At 43.5% G+C, this 23,896-nt stretch overlaps 1 protein-coding gene across 1 annotated transcript in view; it reads right to left on the reverse strand.

The window, feature by feature from the left end:
- Positions 1 to 605: 605 nt before the first annotated feature.
- LOC135524148 (laminin subunit beta-1-like) overlaps positions 606 to 23,896 on the reverse strand; it is a 46,202-nt gene continuing 22,911 nt past the window's right edge. The window contains exons 18-33 of the mRNA XM_064951367.1: positions 21,953 to 22,096; positions 21,600 to 21,831; positions 21,197 to 21,363; positions 19,153 to 19,377; positions 18,817 to 19,034; positions 18,636 to 18,732; positions 9,450 to 9,819; positions 9,148 to 9,332; positions 7,287 to 7,528; positions 6,822 to 7,025; positions 6,576 to 6,720; positions 6,152 to 6,359; positions 5,762 to 5,903; positions 3,768 to 3,944; positions 3,463 to 3,622; positions 606 to 2,868 (exon numbers count right to left, since the gene is read on the reverse strand). Of these exons, the coding sequence (XP_064807439.1) occupies positions 2,729 to 2,868; positions 3,463 to 3,622; positions 3,768 to 3,944; positions 5,762 to 5,903; positions 6,152 to 6,359; positions 6,576 to 6,720; positions 6,822 to 7,025; positions 7,287 to 7,528; positions 9,148 to 9,332; positions 9,450 to 9,819; positions 18,636 to 18,732; positions 18,817 to 19,034; positions 19,153 to 19,377; positions 21,197 to 21,363; positions 21,600 to 21,831; positions 21,953 to 22,096 (3,056 nt within the window). The 3' untranslated portion in view covers positions 606 to 2,728. The remainder of the gene's footprint in view (positions 2,869 to 3,462; positions 3,623 to 3,767; positions 3,945 to 5,761; positions 5,904 to 6,151; positions 6,360 to 6,575; positions 6,721 to 6,821; positions 7,026 to 7,286; positions 7,529 to 9,147; positions 9,333 to 9,449; positions 9,820 to 18,635; positions 18,733 to 18,816; positions 19,035 to 19,152; positions 19,378 to 21,196; positions 21,364 to 21,599; positions 21,832 to 21,952; positions 22,097 to 23,896) is intronic.

Genomic DNA, 23,896 nt, shown 5'->3' on the forward strand with positions numbered 1-23,896 from the left:
AAATAAAACATTTTTTTTTTTTTTAAATGTAAAAAGTTTGCTCAAACAGGGATCTCAATTCAGCAGCTCTGGCTGTACCATGTGCGCATAGTATTAGCATAGGCCTGTGGCTCATAAAATCCCATTATGGATTAGAGTGAATTTGACATTCGATTTATAAGATCTTGCTCCAGTCAGTTTCAGAACAGATAGTAATGACCTCACACAAAAGGCATACAACCCAGACTCACCTGTCTGCCAGTGCCCATAATGAGAAAGTGGGGTAAGTTGAGCAATTTCTTACATTCAGCATCACTCCGTCAAGGGAAATATAGTATTCTTTCTAACAAAGATATCTACATACTGTATATTTCAGGATGTTGTGTATCCCTGGAATTTATCAGAATTCATGTAAACATTACAGTTTTGAAAACCTAGCTTGTCCTAAAAAAAATGTTATCTTGGTACAATTTAAGGTGACGCTGGTCTACAAAATTCTGTACTGAATCAAATATTACCACTATTCACTGGACGTTGATTCAACCAGTTTTTGCCCAGTGGGTAACTTTTTAAAACAGTGTCTATCTTTATTTCCCAAACATATTTTAACACAATCATAATTGCTTTTTTTGTCTTTTAAAAATGTTAAGCATATTTTAACACCTAACAAACACGTTGTACTTTTTGAAACACTTTTAATTCATTTGACTTGGTGAAAATCAGTTATTCTGCCCTAACTTGCTTACCACTTTTTCCATGTGACTTCTTCCTTCACACACTCCATGAAATGATGACCTCTTTCTAAATATTTGGTCAAATTATAAATGTTGTGTATGGTTTCCTAGAAACAAGGGTGGCGCTCAACTTACCCCTTGTGCTCAGTTTACCCCACTCATGTGTGATTGAATAATCCATTTATGATTTAAGTAAAATGCTATCACCAATTCATGTATTCACCAATTCAAACCTCACAGACCTGATTTCTCACAGACCTGAGTTCTCCCAGGACTGACGAGATGGATGCATTTCCTTGAAAATATAGGCCTTCCATAGATTTAGGGCAGTCTAATAATAATAATGCATTGTATTTAAAGTACCTTTCAAAAAGAAGCAAGACCACTATATAACAAAAGACAAGAGATAAAAACATAACTGTGAGTACTGTGAAAGCTAAATGTCTCTTGTGTTCCAGATCTAGGCATTGGATCTAATGCTTAGTGAACACAGGATGTCCACTCTGCATGTGGCTGCCTCCCAGGGTCACTCTGAGGGCCTCAGACTTCTAGTGGAGAACACAGGCGCCAGCTGCTCCCTCTCACACACACACAGCTCCATCTTAGTTGAACAGGTACTCTACAGTTAAGTAGAGAGGCACATAAATAGCACATATGTCAAAAATAACTCAGTACTTGTCGAGACACCCCAAAATATATCGCTTTTCAGTAGATTGAAGAGATATAACAAATATTTGATGGGATTTCAATGGGTAGTTTTTTAATTAAAAATTGATTTAGTTGTAGTCTAGATTTTGGTCAAGATAAAACTTTGAAAGCAACCAATTGGCTCATACAATGTTGCAATCAAATGTACGAGATAATCCAATACAAAAGTTTGGAGGAATAAAATCATTGCAGTCTCATGGTAAAAAGTTAGGTCAAACCTTTACAGTCACGCTTTCAGCCCTTTAAACTTTGGTTTACATGCTTAAGAACAATTATTAAGTTAAATTATTTTTAAACTGGAGGGGCATTTCTTTGGAAACATTTCAGAACAATGCACATGTTGCTTTTTATTTGACATTGTTAGGATGTTTTTCGTATTCCAAACATCAGTAAGCACTGAGAAATTTGCCTAAAAGCTGTGATTCTAAACCATAACAATCTCGCATATGCTAGTATTACTACCACACAAGGCAGTTGTAACATCTGTGGGTGGTTCATGTCTCTTTGTATAGGCAATGATGGCTGCTGTAACTTGGCTGGCAAACTCATTGGCAGGATTCAAATTTTAACTTATCCTTTCTCCTTGTTTCCTACAAATAGAAACATGTTTCTACTTTTTCATCCCCTGCTTTTTCCACACAATTGCCAGTTGTTTTACTTTCACACAGTACAAAAGTAAACCAACATTTTCCATTTTAAATGATGAAACCAGGGAGTGTGACTGAGTGTCCAGTCTAAAGGGGCAAGTGTCAGTAATATATAGATTCTCCAGTACTTTTGTATACTTTATCCTGTAGTTCTGAAAGTAGTGCCCATGAGCCAAAGGTGGACACTGAAGATTGTCTACTACCTCACATATGTGCAGATATGTGCACCACGTCATTGCTTGCTCTCTCTGTTCTGTTGTGGGTGCAACTTGTGCATCTTGCTAGCTGTCAATCATACCCCCTAAAATAAAAAACAAAAGAGCTGTCAATCATATGGCGAGGGGCTGAAGCTCATTGGTTGAACTCAAATGACTAGGGGGCTGGCCCATGTGGGAGAACATTTTGGGAAAATGGTGCTGCACAGCTTTCAAACTAGGGATTTCGTGGCGAGTTTAGGTAAGACAGTAATTCTGCTCATAGATTATGCACGTATGAACTACACATTGACACATCCAGCCCAAAGCGGGAGGTTTAAAAATACTAAATAGTCGCTAAAGTTCAGGAGCATGTCTTTAAATGGCTTCTGGTTTCAAATTTCCATATCCTTGAATGCCATTAATTTTGGCTTGGGGGACCAAAACCCCGGACTGGAGGTTGTGTTTAAAACAGACAGGTGCTGTAGACAGTGACTTTGTGACTGATGTCCTGCAGAAGCTCTTTGATGGACTTCTCCAGATCCACCAACTGGTTGGCCTTGTCTTCCAAAGTCTTCTGGTTGTCCTCATACGACTTCTCTAAATCTAAGTGGGAACCAAAACAGGAGAGTCATGCTACCTTCAATCAAGGAACAAGATGTGTAGTATCCCTCCACACACCGGTTTTATAATCAGAACATGTGGAATTTCACACAGTGAATAGGCACACATGAGAAGAGAATGTTAGAGGGACTGCGTAATTTTATGTTCAAATCTGCATTGGAAAAAGTGAGTCAACAGGATATGGAGAGCTCATAGGTATTATAAAGTGATCATGTTTATATTGTATATCCACTAAGCAGGAACCATTGGCTCCCGAGTGGCGCAGTGGTCTAAAGCACTGCATCTCAGTGCTGGTTCGTTTCCAGGCTGTATCACAACCGGCCGCGATTGGGAGTCCCATAGGTCGAATTAAGAATAAATAAGAATGTAAATAAGAATTTGTTCTTAACCGACTAGCCTTGTTAAATAAAGGTTTAAAAGTGTAGTGTTCGTGATAATGCCTCAACGTGTTGTGAGGACATATCATGATTGGACCCCAAGGGTGTTTGTTTTAGGTTGTGATTGTACATACATTACATGCAAGGCCCTCTCCAAGCTGTTATTGATGTGTGTGTGTATAGGAGTATGCATATGTACCTTTCAGCAGCTGCAGCTTGTCGCTGGCCTGAAGCAGCAGGTCTTTTGCTTCCTGCTGTAGAAGCTCCGCCCTCTTCTTGGCATTGGCCACGCCCCCAGCCTTCTGTGTGATCAGGTCCTCCACAGTGCTGTACTTATCCTTCAGCTCCGAGTCCAGGTCCTGTACACACACACACACACACACACACACACACACACACAGTCATATACAAGGTCGGCAATTTATTTTAAGACGGACGAGGCCTGAAAATGAACCACAAACTCTCACATTTGTCCCAATATAACACGGAGTGGATCACACACACCTTTTTGACCTGCTCAGCCACTTTGTTGATGCTCTCTGTGTCTTTTTCAGTTTGTTCAGAGCTGAGTGAGGTGTTCAGTGTCTTCTCTCTGAGCAGCGTGACGTCGCGCTCTAACCGCAGCAGCCTCTGGGTGGCGTTGTTCAGCTTGTACTCCGAGTCCACTGTCTCCGACTCCACCTGTTCCAAGATGTAAAGACGGGAACAGGGTTCATTTCTGCGTCTTTACCATATTAGCTGTCAAGCAAGATACAGTGCCTTGCGAAAGTATTCGGCCCCCTTGAACTTTGCGACCTTTTGCTACATTTCAGGCTTCAAACATAAAGATATAAAACTGTATTTTTTTGTGAAGAATCAACAACAAGTGGGACACAATCATGAAGTGGAACGACATTTATTGGATATTTCAAACTTTTTTTACAAATCAAAAACTGAAAAATTGGGCGTGCAAAATTATTCAGCCCCCTTAAGTTAATACTTTGTAGCGCCACCTTTTGCTGCGATTACAGCTGTAAGTCGCTTGGGGTATGTCTCTATCAGTTTTGCACATCGAGAGACTGAATTTTTTTCCCATTCCTCCTTGCAAAACAGCTCGAGCTCAGTGAGGTTGGATGGAGAGCATTTGTGAACAGCAGTTTTCAGTTCTTTCCACAGATTCTCGATTGGATTCAGGTCTGAACTTTGACTTGGCCATTCTAACACCTGGATATGTTTATTTTTGAACCATTCCATTGTAGATTTTGCTTTATGTTTTGGATCATTGCCTTGTTGGAAGACAAATCTCCGTCCCAGTCTCAGGTCTTTTGCAGACTCCATCAGGTTTTCATCCAGAATGGTCCTGTATTTGGCTCCCTCCATCTTCCCATCAATTTTAACCATCTTCCCTGTCCCTGCTGAAGAAAAGCAGGCCCAAACCATGATGCTGCCACCACCATGTTTGACAGTGGGGATAGTGTGGTCAGGGTGATGAGCTGTGTTGCTTGTACACCAAACATAACGTTTTGCATTGTTGCCAAAAAGTTCAATTTTGGTTTCATCTGACCAGTGCACCTTCTTCCACATGTTTGGTGTGTCTCCCAGGTGGCTTGTGGCAAACTTTAAACGACACTTTTTATGGATATCTTTAAGAAATGGCTTTCTTCTTGCCACTATTCCATAAAGGCCAGATTTGTGCAATATTTACGACTGATTGTTGTCCAATGGACAGTCTCCCACCTCAGCCGTAGAGCTCTGCAGTTCATCCAGAGTGATCATGGGCCTCTTGGCTGCATCTCTGATCAGTCTTCTCCTTGTATGAGCTGAAAGTTTAGAGGGACGGCCAGGTCTTGGTAGATTTGCAGTGGTCTGATACTCCTTCCATTTCAATATTATCGCTTGCACAGTGCTCCTTGGGATGTTTAAAGCTTGGGAAATCTTTTTGTATCCAAATCCGGCTTTAAACTTCTTCACAACAGTATCTCGGACCTGCCTGGTGTGTTCCTTGTTCTTCATGATGCTCTCTGCGCTTTTAACGGACCTCTGAGACTATCACAGTGCAGGTGCATTTATACGGAGACTTGATTACACACAGGTGGATTGTATTTATCATCATTATTCATTTAGGTCAACATTGGATCATTCAGAGATCCTCACTGAACTTCTGGAGAGAGTTTGCTGCACTGAAAGTAAAGGGGCTGAATAATTTTGCACGCCCAATTTTTCAGTTTTTGATTTGTTAAAAAAGATTGAAATATCCAATAAATGTCGTTCCACTTCATGATTGTGTCCCACTTGTTGTTGATTCTTCATAAAAAATACAGTTTTATATCTTTATGTTCGAAGCCTGAAATGTGGCAAAAGGTCGCAAAGTTCAAGGGGGCCGAATACTTTCGCAAGGCACTGTACTTTAAAATATTTGAACTGCGCTTTATTTAGTTTCCCCAGTATAATGGAAACAATGTATTAGTCCCAAAAGTTCAAACTCACTGTATGTAGTAAAATGGAGGATGTTGACTCACTGAGGTCAGGAGATCATTGGTGCCTTTGATGTCAGTGGTGGCCTGTTTGATGGCCTTGGCCGCTGCGCTCTGGGCACGCTCAGCCTCCTCCAGAACCTGCTTCACCATCTCTGCTGTGTCCCTCACGTTTGTCGCCTCTTTACTGTGGGACACACACACACACACACACACACACACACACACACACACACACACACACACACACACACACACACACACACACACACACACACACACACACACACACACACACACACACACACACAGGGGGAAAATAAGAAGCACACCAAGCATAACAGTGTGTGTATGTGTGGAGTACCTGGCTTTGCACACTTGCCTCATCTTCTGCACTCTGTTCAAGGATGATCTAGAGGTTTATGTTTGTGTTACCTGACTCTGCGTGCCTGCTCCAGTAGGCTCTCGGCTCTCTGGATTTCGTCAGAGCTCTGGTTAAGGATGGTCTCCACGTGGGCTAGGTCTCCTACTCTCTCCCTGATCTCGTCTGTCAGGGTTTGGAGCTGGGCTGGTGTGGTGGGCATCTGCATGGCCAGCACCTGGTTGGCCACTGCCTCAATGCTCTCCAGGTCTGCTGCATCCTCTAGGGGGCGCCACAGGAGAGACAAGGGTTACGATGGGGGGACTAAGCTCATGAGACATTTATAAGTTACATTCTTCGAGAATCAAATGGGTGAAAGTAAAGTAAAACATTTAATTGAACAGCTGCAGATTGTACAGTTAAATAACGGGGTAGTAAACAAATGTAGGAGTTAAAGTACGAGGGCTAAGTGGAAGTTGATTGGAGGAGTACACATACGTGTGAGGAAGTCTCTGATCTGTCGGATGAGGCTGCGCAGCTCCTCGTTGCTCTTGTCCACACGCTGCTTGGTACCGTTGGTCTTCAGCAGCACGTTCTGGGCACTCAGCTTAGCCTCATCCGCCTTCACCTTGGCCTCCGACACCTGATCATACACATGCAGGTTAGGAACCAGAGGAGACGTAGTGGGGGGTATTTCTCGTCTAAAGAGAGTTGGTTCATTTGAATTTAAAGACAGGGTCTCACCATTTTGGCGAGCTTGTCCACTTCCTCCATGGCCGTGAGGATCTCCTGGTCAAAGTCCTTGGCCTTCTGCCAGGCGTTATTGGCCAGGGTGACCAGACCGCCGCACCCTTCGCCACCGCACCTCCTGTTCCCCTCGAAGTCCACACAGCTCAACCCCCCGCACGGAGAGTCCACACACGACGCATCAGCTGGGCTGCCACACGTCTGCAGAGAGGAACAGTAGAGTGAGAAGAGTTCAACTTGGATGCAAGATCGTGGTTATCTTTTTAGCAAACCTACAATTCTTCCTGACCCACATAAATAAAGCTTTGATTTAACAGCTCAAGAAAATGTCTTCTTTTTGGTGGTTTTATCTCACAAACTGGGATTAGATTGTCCCATCTGTGTCAAACTCAGTCACACCTCTGTTATGTCAACATCAGCAAGCCAGTGTCAGGCCTCAGATATGGCCTTGCTTGGACTTACCTTCACACTGAGTTCTGATAGGTCCAGTGTCTCCAGTTGTCCTGCCAGGTCATCCAGTCTCTTGGCGTGTTCTTCCTGCCTCCTGTGGAACTCCTCCCTGGTGTTGTTCATCTTGTCCTCTGTGGCTTGCCGTAAAATGGCAGAGCTCTCCACAGGGTTGCCTGGGCCACTAGTGGAGGTGTTGGCGCGAGCATCTGCAGCCAGAGACTGCTGGTAGTACTTGGTGACACTGTCTGTCGCTCCTGTCATTACAAAAACAATGTTGAATGTCACAAAGTTGACAAATGGAAGTATAATGGAGATTGACATTGTATATCTCTTCTACAGTGGGGCAAAAAAATATTTAGTCAGCCACCAATTGTGCAAGTTCTCCCACTTAAAAAGATGAGAGAGGCCTGTAATTCTCATCATAGGTACACTTCAAATTATGGTGGAAAATAAGTATTTTCTAGCTCTCACAGACCTGCAAGATTTCTAGCTCTCACAGACCTGTAACTTATTCTTTAAGAGGCTCCTCTGTCCTCCACACATTACCTGTATTAATGGCACCTGTTTGAACTTGTTATCAGTATAAAAGACACCTGTCCACAACAGTCACACTCCAAACTCCACTATGGCCAAGACCAAAGAGCTGTCAAAGGACACCAGAAACAAAATTGTAGACCTGCACCAGGCTGGGAAGACTGAATCTGCAATAAGTAAGCAGCTTGGTTTGAAGAAATCAACTGTGGAAGCAATTATTAGGAAATGGAAGACATACAAGATAATCTCCCTCGATCTGGGGCTCCACGCAAGATCTCACCCTGTAGGGTCAAAATGATCACAAGAACGGTGAGCAAAAATCCCAGAACCACACGGGGGGACCTAGTGAATGACCTGCAGAGAGATGAGACCAAAGTAACAAAGCCTACCATCAGTAACACACTACGCCACCAGGGACTCAAATCCTGCAGTGCCAGACGTGTCCCCCTGCTTAAGCCAGTACATGTCCAGGCCCGTCTGAAGTTTGCTAGAGAGCATTTCGATGATCCAGAAGAAGATTGGGAGAATGTCATATGGTCAGATGAAACCAAAATATAACTTTTTGGTAAAAACTCAACTCGTCGTGTTTGGAGGAATGCTGAGTTGCATCCAAAGAACACCATACCTACTGTGAAGCATGGGGGTGGAAACATCATTCTTTAGGGTTGTTTTTCTGCAAAGGGACCAGGACGACAAATCCGTGTAAAGGAAAGAATGAATGGGGCCATGTATCGTGAGATTTTGAGTGAAAACCTCCTTCCATCAGCAAGGGCATTGAAGATGAAACGTGGCTGGGTCTTTCAGCATGACAATGATCCCAAACACACTGCCCGGGCAACGAAGGAGTGGATTCGTAAGAAGCATTTCAAGGTCCTGGAGTGGCCTAGCCAGTCTCCAGATCTCAACCCCATAGAAAATCTTTGGAGGGAGTTATGAAAGTCCGTGTTGCCTAGCAACAGCCGCAAAACAACACTGCTGTGAAGGAGAACAGCAATGGAGGAATGGGCCAAAATACCAGCAACAGTGTGTGAAAACCTTGTGATGACTTACAGAAAACGTTTGACCAACAAAGGGTATATAACAAAGTATTGAGATAAACTTTTGTTATTGACCAAATACTTATTTTCCACCATAATTTGCAAATCAATTCATTAAAAATCCCACAATGTGATTTTCAGGATTCTTTTTCTCTCATTATGTCTGTCATAGTTGAAGTGTACCTATGATGAAAATTACAGGCCTCCCTCGTCTTTTTAAGTAGGAGAACTTGCACAATTGGTGGCTGACTAAATACTTTTTTGCCCCACTGTATATCGCAATCCTCAAGATGTACCCTTACCCCGAATGTCAGTGTTCTTGATGAACTCCACTTGGTCCATCAGATCCTTGACGGTGCGATCCAGCTTCTGGGTGTCCTCTTTGAGTGAGTCCAATTTGGTGTTGGTGCTGTTGTCATCAGATGATACCTGGGCCAGCGCCTCCTCAGTGAGGTTCAGCTTGTTGCTCATCTTTTCCATTAGATCTCTTTAGAACATAAATATATCACAAAGAAAGAATACAGTACATAATTGGTTTTGATGCGGCAACAACATTTCTTGCCATTCATGAATATTGTCATTGACCCATTTTGACCCCACTTACGTGGCCTGCTCCAGTAGCTGCTGTATCTCTGACAGCGGCTGTGTAGCCGGGTTCTGGGCCAGGATAGTTCTTATGGCCACGGCGCTCTGCTCCACGTTATCTATGGTGTGTTTATAGGGTCCGGTGATGCCGCTGGCCTTGATGGTGTTCACCTTGTTGACCAGCCTGTGGGTCTGATTGGTCAGCTGACCCACGACCAGGTCCCAGTCGGCAAAGCACTGGTGGCAGCGTTCGCAGTAGGGGAAGGTGCCAGAGTAGCCACGCGTGCAGACGTCACAGCGGGGACCAGACACGCCCTCCACGCACACGCAGCGACCATTGGCCTTGTGGCACTGCTGCTCGGCGATGCCTCGCGGGTCGCAGTCACATGCTGCAAGGCAACAGGAAACCAGTTACTACAATAATGCATGACTCAACTCACAAAACATCACTTTTTCCACATTAGCATTTTGTTCCATCCTGATCCTGATCAGTCAGTCACCCTCCAAAGGTCCTGAATGGGAGGGAGACATTTCAAACAGCTTGGTGACATCCCACAACAAGGGGACAACAGCCTACACAGTGGTCTTACAAAGCCAGGGAAGTGCTTCTTAGCAGCCCTCCTCTCTCTCGCTACCTCTTCGAAGGACGCATCTGCCTCATCAGGTCAACTCATGAACACATTTAGTCTATTGGGATCCTCTTAATCTCATTTGAAAGTGTGCCACTCGGGACAGTGCTCCTGTCGCTTTATGGGATTGAACCTTTATGGGTTTATATTTACATGTTACTGCTATGCTTGGTGGTGTTCAGCATGGTTAGCACCCTGTTGTAAGCACCTCTGAAATGTGGACTAGCTATCCTAACTCGTCTAATTATATTTGAGACTTTTTCCATTAGAATTCAAATTGTATCAAATATCCCTGTTATTTAATGGTAGAAACTAATACGCCTTGCCATATCTTCCATTTTTAAATCTACTGGTATGCCTATGTCTTTCTGGGTGAGTTAAGAGTAGCCAGGTGATGTTTTGACTTTTCCATTTTTGGAATTTCACCTAGTTTAGATGTAGTCTACTTAAGTTCTGGGGAGCCAAAGATCAATGAACTACAGCCAACTACATTACCCTGGTGACTTTAAGCTTACTACAAGCTTTACGCAGATGCAAGATTTGGAGTGTTGCAATGTCGTTTTTCGTCACAAAAAGGGGCGGCTCCTTGTAATTCGCTCCAGCTGTCGACGTGATTTTTTACTCCCTGAAAATTGAGACTGGACAGAAAAATGTGTTGTGGACAGACAAATGTAAGTTTGTGTTCGGATCACAAAGAAGAACATTTGTGAGACGCAGAAAAAAATGAAGATGCTGGAGGAGATATGGCTTTTTCTTTGCAACTCTGCCTAGAAGGCCAGCATCCCGGAGTCGCATCTTCACTGTTGAGACTGGTGTTTTGCGGGTACTATTTAATGAAGCTGCCAGTTGAGGATTTGTGAGGTGTCTGTTTTTCAAACTAGACACTCTAATGTACTTGTCCTCTTCCTCAGTTGTGCACCGGGGCTTCTGGTTAGAGCCAGTTTGAGCTGTTCTTTGAAGGGAGTAGTACAAAGGGTTGTATCAGATCTTCAGTTCCTTGGCAATTTCTTGCATGGAATAGCCTTCATTTCTAAGTACAATAATAGACCGATGAGTTTCAGAAGAAAATTATTTGTTTCTGGCCATTTTGAGCCTGTAATCAAACCCACAATTGCTGATGCTCCAGATACTCAACTAGTCTAAAGAAGGCCAGTTTTATTGCTTCTTTAATCAGGAGAACAGTTTTCAGCTGTGCTAACATAATTGCAAAAGCGTTTTCCAATGATCAATTAGCCTTTTAAAATGATACATTTCGATTAGCTAGCAACATGCCATTGGAACACAGGAGTGATGGTTGCTGATAATGGGCCTCTGTATGCCTATCTAGATATTCCATCAAAAATCAGCCGTTTCCAGCTACAATAGTCATTTACAATATTAACAATGTCTACACTGTATTTCTGATCAATTTGATGTGATTTTAATGAACAAAAAAGTAGATTTTCTTTCAAAAACAAAGAGATTTCTAAGTAACCCCAAACTTTTGAACTGTAGTGTATATTCACTTGTCTTTGTCATTGGGTCAGTGCCACTTTTGTTAAGTTTTTGGACAATAATTTCCTCCTCCAGGATGCCACCTTTCCAACAAGTCAGTTTGTCAAATTTCTGCCCTGCTAAAGCTGCTCCGGTCAACTGTAAGTGCTATTATTAAGAAGTGGAAACGTCTAGAAGCAACAGCGGCTCAGCCGCGAAGTGGTGGGCCACAGAACAGAACCGCCGAGTACTGAAGCGTGTAGCGCGTAGAAACCATCGTCCTAGTTTGCAAAACTGCCTCTGGAAGCAAAGTCAGCACAAGAACTGTTTGTTGGGAGCTTCATAAAATGGGTTTCCATGGCAGCCACACACAAGCCTAAGATCACCATTTGTAGTGGTGTAAAGCTTGCCGCCATTGGACTCTGGAGCAGTGGAAACGCGTTTTCTAGAGTGATAAATCACGCTTCACCATCAGGTAGTCGGATGGACAAATCGTGGGTTTGGCAGATGCCAGTAGAACGCTACCTGCCCAAACGCATCGTGCCAACTCTAAAGGAGGGAGAATAATGGTCTGGGCCTGTTTTTCATGGTTCGGACTAGCCCCTTAGTTCCAGTGAAGGGAAATCTTAACGCTATAGCATCCAATGACATTCTAGACTATTCTGTGCTTCCAACTTTGTGGCAACAGTTTGGGGAAGGCCCTTTCCTGTTTCAGCATGACAATGCCCCCGTGCACAAAGCGAGTTCCATACAGAAATGGTTGTGTCGAAATCGGTGTGGAAGAACTTGATTGCCCCGCAAAGAGCCCTGACCTCAACCCCATCAAACACCTTTGGGATGAATTGGAACGCAGACTGCGAGCCAGGCCTAAATGCCCAACATCAGTGCTCAACCTTACTAATGCTCTTGTGGCTGAATGGAAGCAATGTTTCAAAATCTAGTGGAAAGCCTTCCCAGAAGAGCGGAGGCTGTTAAAACAGCAAAGGGGTGACCAACTCCATATGAATGCCAATAATTTTGGAATGAGATGTTCGACGAGCAGGTGTCCTCATACTTTGTCATGAAGTGTATGTATTTAGCTAGGCTAAAGCCTGCTGCCAGATAGCTTCTACTAGCAAGGGAAGGCTACTCTTCCTTATTTTCACAAAATGAAAACACAAATATTTAAAAAGAATCCCATCACCCTCTTGTGAATGGGATCCTGCTACCAAAAGGTGTCCATTCCACCCATGTGCACACACGTAGATCAACAGAGTGAAGCTTGTTGTAACCTGTAGGCGGGGCTGGCTGAGTGAATAGGGTGGGATAGAGAGAGGGTGGAGGAGGAATGGAGAAAGAGGGAGATGTTTGCCCACTTCAAAGCCTCAGTGTGGAGCATGTGGAGAACAAAAGGGCCCCCCTACAGACTCTGCAAACAACCCTACATGGACAACGTGACATTCGGGAGTCTCTATTTACATTTTTTTTATGGGTCTAAAAACAAAAATGTAATTTAACGGTAAAAATGAATGACCTTTGAATGTGGCATGAACATGAACACAACCAGTCACGATGCTTTCCCCTGATTCTCAAACAAATCACATAAAGTAGGCTACCTGTGCATGTTTGTCCACTCCAACATAATCCAAACACTGCAATCCATGAACACTCATTTGATGAATGGAAATACAGTGCCTTGCGAAAGTATTCGGCCCCCTTGAGCGACCTTTTGCCACATTTCAGGCTTCGAACATAAAGATATAAAACTGTATTTTTTATGAAGAATCAACAACAAGTGGGACACAATCATGAAGTGGAACGACATTTATTGGATATTTCAATCTTTTTTGGGCGTGCAAAATTATTCAGCCCCTTTACTTTCAGTGCAGCAAACTCTCTCCAGAAGTTCAGTGAGGATCTCTGAATGATCCAATGTTGACCTAAATGAATAATGATGATAAATACAATCCACCTGTGTGTAATCAAGTCTCCATATAAATGCACCTGCACTGTGATAGTCTCAGAGGTCCGTTAAAAGCGCAGAGAGCATCATGAAGAACAAGGAACACACCAGGCAGGTCCGAGATACTGTTGTGAAGAAGTTTAAAGCCGGATTTGGATACAAAAAGATTTCCCAAGCTTTAAACATCCCAAGGAGCACTGTGCAAGCGATAATATTGAAATGGAAGGAGTATCAGACCACTGCAAATCTACCAAGACCTGGCCGTCCCTCTAAACTTTCAGCTCATACAAGGAGAAGACTGATCAGAGATGCAGCCAAGAGGCCCATGATCACTCTGGATGAACTGCAGAGATCTACAGCTGAGGTGGGAGACTCTGTCCATAGGACAACAATCAGTCGTATATTGCACAAATCTGGCCTTTATGGAAGACTGGCAAGAAGAAAGCCATTTCTTAAAGATATCCATAAAAAGTGTTGTTTAAAGTTTGCCACAAGCCACCTGGGAGACACATCAAACATGTGGAAGGTGCTCTGGTCAGATGAAACCAAAATTGAACTTTTTGGCAACAATGCAAAACGTTATGTTTGGCGTAAAAGCAACACAGCTAATAACCCTGAACACACCATCCCCATTGTCAAACATGGTGGTGGCAGCATCATGGTTTGGGCCTGCTTTTCTTCAGCAGGGACAGGGAAGATGGTTAAAATTGATGGGAAGATGGATGGAGCCAAATACAGGACCATTCTGGAAGAAAACCTGATGGAGTCTGCAAAAGACCTGAGACTGGGACGGAGATTTGTCTTCCAACAAGACAATGATCCAAAACATAAAGCAAAATCTACAATGGAATGGTTCAAAAATAAACATATCCAGGTGTTAGAATGGCCAAGTCAAAGTCCAGACCTTAATCCAATCGAGAATCTGTGGAAAGAACTGAAAACTGCTGTTCACAAATGCTCTCCATCCAACCTCACTGAGCTCGAGCTGTTTTGCAAGGAGGAATGGGAAAAAATGTCAGTCTCTCGATGTGCAAAACTGATCGAGACATACCCCAAGCGACTTACAGCTGTAATCGCAGCAAAAGGTGGCGCTACAAAGTATTAACTTAAGGGGGCTGAATAATTTTGCACGCCCAATTTTTCAGTTTTTGATTTGTTAAAAAAGTTTGAAATATCCAATAATAGTCGTTCCACTTCATGATCGTGTCCCACTTGTTGTTGATTCTTCACAAAAAATACAGTTTTATATCTTTATGTTTGAAGCCTGAAATGTGGCAAAAGGTCGCAAAGTTCAAGGGGGCTGAATACTTTCGCAAGGCACTGTAAACATCTGTTTACAAACCCTGAGAAGTCAGGACACCTGAAATGGGTCTGAAACTGTCAGGGGAAAAATGGGATTGTCATCCTAACACATACAGTCAATTTACTAGACTTGGCTACAATGTGTAGGCCTATTAGTATGAACTTCAAATAGGCCTCCCGGTAATCGGTGACGGTGGTAGAAAAATAGGTGGGTAAACTCTGATTGCCGTTCGTTGAATGCTTTGAGTCTTCACAGATTGTGACATAAAACGCAACATTTATTTTGTGACATTAATTACATATGACAGTTATTTGTAATTATTAAGCATTTAACAATTGAATTATGCGGCAGGTTGCCTCGTGGTTAGAACATTGGGCTAGTAACCAAAGGTTGCTGGATCGAATCTCCGAGCTGACAAGGTAAAAATCTGTCGTTCTGCTCCTGAACAAGGCAGTTAACCTACTGTTTCCCGGTAGGCCGTCATTGTAAATAAGAATTTGTTCTTAACTGACTTGCCTCGTTAAATAAAGGGTAAATGTAAAAACAATACAATAAAAATGTTTTACTTCATCGCGATCTTAAAAAATGCACTGTAAGTATAACTATACCTACGTGAAATGTCATTATGTTTTGCCGTGAAAACAGTTCTCATGGGTACATAAATCCAAAGTCATGTAGGCCCATGCCATTGAAAATCAAATGCTTATAAGTGAGAGTCAACTATAGGCCTACTGTCATTCATGTTGGATAGATTGGATGCACACTGATGTCTAGCTACAGGCTACTTGTCTAGTGACATTGGCGACCATCATCAGCTGATCCATGAAAGAGAACAAATATTGCTAGAAAAAAATACAGCTGAATAAATGGTCTACTTCTTTTTAGCCACGGACGGTCACAGAGAACACCAACACCCGAGCGAGCGCACATGAAAATCAAAGCAATGAGCGCTCGAAACAGCTGACTGACAACAGCAAGCAATGGAAAATCAGCAGATAAATCGAATGCATTGGAATAAAGGCATTAGTTATTTTTTTTAATCAAGGACGTGTCTCAAATAAATGATGAAAATGAGCACGTGCAAAATTAAAATCTAAGCGTTTAAAGGAGCTCAGCTGAGGCTGAAATGTAGCACTACTAAGTGGACAGCAACATGAGCAGGGAGACGGTTTGTGCAGACACATAGAACTAAATGATTTAAACCGCGAGAGAGAGGTCAGGATGTTAGTTTGATTTGGAAGCGTTTATTTTCATATTTACCACTGTAAAACATATTTACCACTGTAAAACATATTTACCACTGCATTTTAAACAAATGGTTAATTTAGCAGTATTTAGAGACCCCCCCCCCAAAAAAAAGTTTTGTTGCATTTAGCGTAACTAATGACTCATTCAGAGGAGACAAATGCTACTAATGTTACTAATGCCAAGTAGCTAATCGGCTGTACCTGCTCCAAAACACCTGTAACGCCTATAACTTGTTCTCCATCTTTTTAAACAGTGAGCCGACATGTTTTCAGCACTTTTGTTTCCATTACGGATCAAAACTTGTTTACTCGTGCTCTCTCGTCTCTGCAGCAGACACATAGTGAGCCATACGCAGTATCGAATCGCAATACATAGAATCGTGAGAATCGCAATATATATCGTATCGTCACCTAAGTATCGTGATAACATGGCGAGGTCCATGGCAATTCCCAACTAAGTTTTCTGAGAAAATCCTTCACCTCACTTTTCAATGAACAATTTCCAGAATATAGCCGGATCTATGTTGAAATACCTAAACGTGCCTCTTTTCTTTCGTTTCTACACAGCATGTTGTACGTTACAGCACAGATAAGATGATTGTGTGCAGGCAAGGGAGGGCATTTCCAGCGTTTTTTGTGACATGGATCCCCCATATGGCTTCTATTCCTCTGCCTAGGCCAAGGGGTGGAGGGAGGCAGAGATGGTTGTAAACTACACCTTCAATGGTCTACAGTTGGAGCAGTCTTTCATCATGGGCCAACACACACACACACACACACACACTGTTTGGGACAAGGCTTTGATGTACAAGGCGCAGTGGACATAGCTCCTACGGAAGTGTATGTAGGTTTTGCAGGAAGCAAACTGCCTTCAAATCACTGCAAAAGCCACGCAAATGGCGGGATGGACAACTGTGCAAAGTCACACTCCACATTTATAACATACTAACGAACTGCACCATTTGAAGCTAGTTTTATGTCATGTTTAGCTGTTGGGCTGCTCCGGATTGGGGTGACATCAATATGAGGTGGTCTGACATTGATGTTGTTTACCAGGATCACTCAGTTGCGCTCTGCCCAGCTGCCGGGGTTGCTGCGGAGAGTAGGTCAAAGGGGGGTGAGTGTAACTGGTGTGAAATGATTAGCTAGTTAGCGGTGTGCGCTAGTAGCGTTTCAATCGTTGACGTCACACGCTCTGAGACTGTCAGGATTTGGCCAGGGTTGTTCCGGTTTTTGGTCACTAGATGCCCCCATTGTGCTTTTTGTCCTTATGTTTTTCCCTTGATCCCCATTATTATTTGCACCTGTGCCTCGTTTCCCCTGATTGTATTTAAACCCTTAGTTTCCCTCAGTTCTGGGCTCTGTGTATGTATGTTAGCACCCAGCCCTAGTGTTCTGTGTGCTCTTGTCGATTCCGGTGGACGCTCTTGTGGAATTCTGTTTTTTGTTTTTGTTTATTTTTTGTGAGTATCTCTTGAGGCTTTTTGTGCTTTACCTACCACCTTTTGGATTTGCCATTTTTTGTATTGAAGAATTTTTTACATTATTAAATACACCGTCTTAAGTACTGCTGTGTCTGCCTCATCTTCTGGGTTCTGCTGACTATTCGTGGCTCAGTTGGTTAAGTGACTGTTTCTCACTCCGGAGACCCAGGTTCGTAACCGGGTCCTGACAGAGACCTTGAAGTATTTGTTTCCCTTTCTCTGTAAGGGCCACAGCTTTTGTGGAGAGATAGGTGACGGTGCTTCGTGGGGGGCAGTTGTTGATGTGTTAATAGGGTCCCTGTTCTATCCCAGGTTGGGGCAAGGAGAGGGACTGAACCAACACTGTTACACAGCCTGCCGAGAAGTTCATTGTTGAAGTCCTATGTTAAAGCCATCAAAGTCATCTCTACACCTTTTGGTTCGATCACTTTTGGTTTGATAGTCACTTTCTAATTTCATTGTCGACAATGTATACAAAAGTTTGAAGTAGATTCAACTACCACAGTGGACACTTCATACAGTGACTGCATATTTCGACTCAAGGGACTAGCCGACATCAGAAGCCAATTCATGTGTCCTTCCGTGGATAATTCAGCAGGCTGCTCTGCTCCATTGATTTCTACTCTGTGACAAAGAGTCCTTTGTTTTCAGCAGCAGTCACTGTGTTGGACAGCCGTCCTGCCAACAGGACACCCCATCAGAACAGAGGTGCAATGTGGGGCACCGGCAGGATATTGGGAGGCTTAGACAGGCCCCCCCCCCCCGCCTGTTTGTCATAGAAACACAGCCATCGGGTGAGAGAGCACATCTGGCCTTAATATTGGCTCCCACAGTAAGGAGAGGATGCAGTGAGTTTCTCCACCATGGCTGAAACCTCCTACACATTCCCATGATACGAAGCTCGGGGAATGTGGCTGCTTGTGATACCGTAGTCATTAACACTAAAGGCCTCCTTTGCATGTGTTGCAATTTAAAATTGTCGGGTTGGAGCTTTCTCACACACAAATGCACATAGACATGCACACACACGCACACATACACCTCAGTGTGTGTCAAGATGTAAATTTAGTCCGTGTGGTGTCAGCACGAATAACTGCAATGCTTCTGATTGAGATGTGCCAACTCACCGTTGCATTTCACTTCAGGTTCTCCCCAGAACAGCTCTCTGCACTCCCGACACGTTTTACCCCCAAAGCCAGGCTTACAGGAGCATTGGCCACTCAGCTGTGGACAAAATACATGCATAAATACTAGAAATGTGACCTTTAGGACCCAACAGAAGATGAGTGTGGTCGTGTGAGAACCCACATCATTGCAGGAAGTCCCAAATGAGTGGTTGGGGTCACAGTCGCAGGCGTCGCAGCCCGTCTCGCTGGCCATGTTCCAGGTGTCGGGGGCACACTGGTCACAGTGCTGACCCACCACATTCGGTAGACACTGGCACTGCCCGCTGCCCAGATCACAGTGGCAGTCACCCACCACCGAGCACGTGGCTGGATTGGTGCCCAGGTGGTTACAAACACACTCTGAGGGAGAGAAGAGTTGTTGCTAGCAGGTTAGCAATTGGACAATGACAACGACTTCACCTCACATTGATACGACAAACACATAACAAAGAAATGCAAGTTAACTTTTATTACTCACTTCTGCAGTTTTGTGTGAGGGCATCTCCATAGTAACCCAGCTTGCAGCCGTGGCAGCCCTGACCCTCGGTGTGATAGAGACATTTGAGACATTCACCCGTTCTGACATTACAGGACTCCTGATCCAGCATGTCAATGTTGTTGTTGCACTGGCAGGGTTGGCACTTCCCGCTGTTCTCATGGGGGTTTCCATAGTAACCTGGGGCACACTCCTCACATCTGGCACCTGTAGGGGAGAGGGAATAAGAGGTAAAGGATAAAGGGGGGAAACATTAATAACCCCTTCACCGAAATGATTGTGTCATCACTCACCTCTACAACAACAATCTATCCACACTATCAGAAATAATGACTGCCTATATGTTTACTTCCACAATAACATACTGTATGCCAGGGTTGTGTTCAATTCAGAATTTTGTAATTAACTCCCATTCAACTCATGAGCTGAAATTCTAATTGAATTGGCCACACCCCACAGGATGTAGAATTTGAGTTAGCGTGACAGGAAGTATAATTGAATTCAGTGCAATTCAAAGAAATTACAGTCAGTCGTAGAACATTTCATTTAATTTGACATGTCACACTTCCAGATACCAAAAAATATATAACTTTTCTCTGGAAATAATGTTCAAATACTCTTTAAACCTTTGTGCTTAGAATAGCCAATTTTATTTCCATCGACTATTTAATTTGTTTTGCTTTGTTTTGAAGGCTTTAGGGTCAACTTGAGGGTTAAACTAATGCACTCTTGTAAATGTAGTATTTTCCCCACAATAAAGCAAATATAAGTGATTCATGAAATATAATAACTTAGAATATTCACATATAGGTTTTGTTTTCCTTGATCATTAATTTTAAGTTTGTCCTGAAAATCAATTGTATATGTATGTACAGTACCTGTCAAAACTTTGGATACACCTACTCATTGCAGGGTTTTTCTACACTGTAGAATAATAGTGAAGACATCAAAACTATTAAATAACACATGGAATCATGTAGTAACCAAAAATCTCAAAATATATTTACATTTGAGATTTTTCAAAGTAGCCACCCTTTCTTTGCCTTGACGACAGCTTTGCACAACATTTACATTTAACACATCAGCAATGCACAACAGTCAGTAAGTAGTTACACCGGCGGCCCTGGTAGAAATAAATGAGTAATACCAAAAGATTACCTTGACTTGGAAGAGTTCCAGTGTTGTGTTGGAAAGTCATAGCCAGCTAGCTAACATAGCATCCCTCTGTTTGAGCAGGGTGTTTCAGTAGGCTAAACTAGCTAGCTGCATTTGCTAGCTAATCAAGTGAAACTGGGAAAAAAAAATGAGTCTCTTTCTCTCTCTATTTCTCTCTTGCTGCTCCTTCATTTTGAAAGAAATGTATTTGTTAAAAATTGTTCAACTATTGTCTTTCTCTCTCAACTACTTACCACATTGTATACACTGCAGTCCTAGCTAACTGTAGCTTGTGCTTTCAGTACTAGATTCACTCTCTGATCAATTGATTGGGTGGGACAACAAGTCACAGTTCATGTTGCAAGAGCTCTGATAGGCTGGAGGACGTTACTGTGTAAGTCTATGGAAGGGGAGAGAACCATGAGCCTCCTAGGTTTGTACTGAATTCAATGTACCCAGAGGAGGAAGGAAACTAGCTATCCTCCAGCTACACCATGGTGCTACCTTAAAGGGTGCTGTTGAGGCTACTGTAGATCTTCTTTGCATAATAGTGTGTTTTAATCAAGTTATTTGGTTATATGATTTATCTATCTAAAAAGGATAACTTTTTACATGTTTTACAATTTAAATTATTATGAAATTCATTGAGGAGAATGGTCCTCCCCTTCCTCCTCTGAGGAGCCTCCACTGACATCATGGAAAGTTACCCCAAGCTTCAACATGAATGCATACTAATCTTCTGCTTCCTAGGGAACAAGTCTGAACATAGGAAGCAGGGAACAAGTATAATAAGTAATCCTACCATGCTTCGCTAGTTTACTACTGTAGGTGCGCTATAAATCTTGGCAGGTGGTTGTTATTGGCTGCCTACCTCTGTACCCGGGGCTGCAGACACAGAACACCTGGTAAGGGGAGTCCAGACCGAGGTAACATTCACCGGCAAACTGTCGCCCGCTTCCCGGCCCATCCGGACACATACAGAGCCGACAATGGTCCCCTGAACCCAGGACGGGGTCGCCGTAGTAACCATCCAGACACCTGTAGGGAAAAGGCAAAAGGTGGTATCTATCACTCTATCATTCACATACATGTCTTTATTATAGACAACAACAAAACAAATCAAAGTTGTCAAGTGGCTTTATGCTACGGGGAGATTTAGGCAACCGGATGACTTCTAAGGACCAATTCTAATGCCTACCCATCCAGCCATACACCAATGAGCCACCTTAACCATTGACGCCTGACTCCTCAACCCACATTGACCCCTGGCTGACCTCTCGCAGTTGTGTCCAGTGGTCTGTTCTCGGCAGCCCAGGCATTTTCCGGAGTCGGGGTCACACTGCTCTGTGTGACCGTTGCAGGTGCAGAGGCGACAGTTGGGGAAGCCCCAGTGACCCGGCAGACAGCGGTCACACTGACGGCTGTATGCCCCGGGGATACACACACACTGGCCTGTAGCCTCATGGCAGAACGCATCCTCCGATCCCTGGGGATTGCAATCACAGGCTGGGGGGGGGGGGGGGGGGGGGGGGGGAGAAGGAGGGCAAAGGGAGTGATAAGTACCAGATTCAGTGCCTGTAATGATGCGTCACTGACAGGGAAGCCTTTTCACTTCAGTCAAACGTACGTCTGCAGCCACTGGGTCCAAACAGGAAGGTGGCAGGGGCACACTTGTCACAGTTCCTGCCTACCACGTTGGGGCGACACTGGCACTGCCCACCGCTGGCGGCACACACTGTGCTGAGGGCGCCCTGCGGGTCACACTGGCATGCTGGAAAAACAGAGGCCGGAGGAAACGTTAAAGACAAAGTGAGGGAATGGGCTTAAAAGTGAGTTGAACACACGATCTGGAATTATCTGTTCAAATGGGGGCAATAGTTACTGCTGGATACACAAGTAAGGTATTTCACCCAAACAGTTTTGAATATGGTATAGGTACTGACTGTACATAAAACCATGGTTAACCATTTGTCTCAATATATATTTGCCTCAGTATTTATTGCCTTTGACATACTGACAAAGGTTTGTTTCATTAAGGGCGCCTGAGGAATTTCCTCAACAACACCTTCTTTATCTATCAGACTGACAGGCTCACAAAGGGACCATATCCTTCTCAACAGACGTGTGGAAAGAGAGAGAGGGGTACCAGACATTCCATAGAGGACAGTGAGTCCATGAGTGGATGAGAGAGACGAATGAACTGGTATTCAGTAGGTCGTGTCAGGGGAGGGGGATTTTAAGCAGGCATGGGAATGTGTGTGTGTGCACGCGCAAGCTTAAGTACGTGCAACCGTAGAGTGTGAGTTTTGTGTCCCTATATGAACTAAACATCCCCGAAGGTTCTTCCTGGATAGCGGGTAATGATATGCTCTGAGCCAGACTCTGCCAAAGCCTGGACTCCTTCAACACTATCCTCTGAAGTCTCTATGCTGTCCTCATTAATCAAAACACGCCTGGGACTTCTGAAACACATCTAAACCACTGTGGCTCAAAGCTCGAATTTAAACAATAACAAAGCAGTCACCCTGTCTGTGTTTGGTAAAAAGCAGAGATGGGCCTGGTGAAATGTAACCACTTTAAAAAATATATTAACAGTGCTATGGATGCAAAGACTGACCGTCCATGATATAAAACGTATAGTCGTAACCATGTTTTGAGGCTATAACCCACTGGGCACAGATGTCATTTCAATGTCTAGCTTTGATTTACCTTTTGTTGAGTTTGTCAACTAATGTGAATTCAGTGTGAAATCAACAAACATAATTGGATTAAAGTTAAAAGTTTGTTGAGAAAAAGACAAAATATCCTTGCATTGATGACTTTTCGCAAATCCAATCAATTTTCCATATTGATTCAACATCATCACATTGGATTTTCTTTGTTGAAATGATGTGGAAACAATGTTGATTCAACCAGTTCTTTCCCCCAGTGGGACATTGTTTCTTTTACACGCACATTACAAACTTTGGAGTAAAACAAGCTTCTATTTTGGCTTCTGATGGGGTACGACAGTTGAACTAAGCTCATGAGGCATTTAGAAGTTCTATCCTTCCAGAATCAATGGGTATATATATCATTAATGTACGTCCAAACATGGCTGTAGCAACTAAGGATTCCAACTTTAGTAAGGGGACACCACAGCAACGTGAGGACCTTCAGATCTAAGGGAGGTGAACTGATCTGTGGGCTAGATTATTGCACACAGACCTTGAAGACTGGTTTAGACATTCTGATCTTTATCATCTACTAAGACTGGGGTAAGACTTAAACGGGACCTACGAAACCACATTGGCTTTCTGAAGACATGCAGCAATGTGCAGAAACTACATCTGTGCAGGAGACCTCGAACAACCTCCACATGGGACCTCAAACAACCTCCACGTGGGACCTCAAACAACCTCCACGTGGGACCTCAAACAACCTCCACGTGGGACCTCAAACAACCTCCTCATGGGACCTCAAACAACCTCCTCGTGGGACCTCAAACAACCTCCATGTGGGATCTCAAACAACCTCCACGTGGGACCTCAAAACAACCTCCTCATGGGACCTCAAACAACCTCCACGTGGG

Source organism: Oncorhynchus masou, chromosome 31 (genome assembly GCF_036934945.1).
Source record: "Oncorhynchus masou masou isolate Uvic2021 chromosome 31, UVic_Omas_1.1, whole genome shotgun sequence".
NCBI lineage: Eukaryota > Metazoa > Chordata > Actinopteri > Salmoniformes > Salmonidae > Oncorhynchus > Oncorhynchus masou.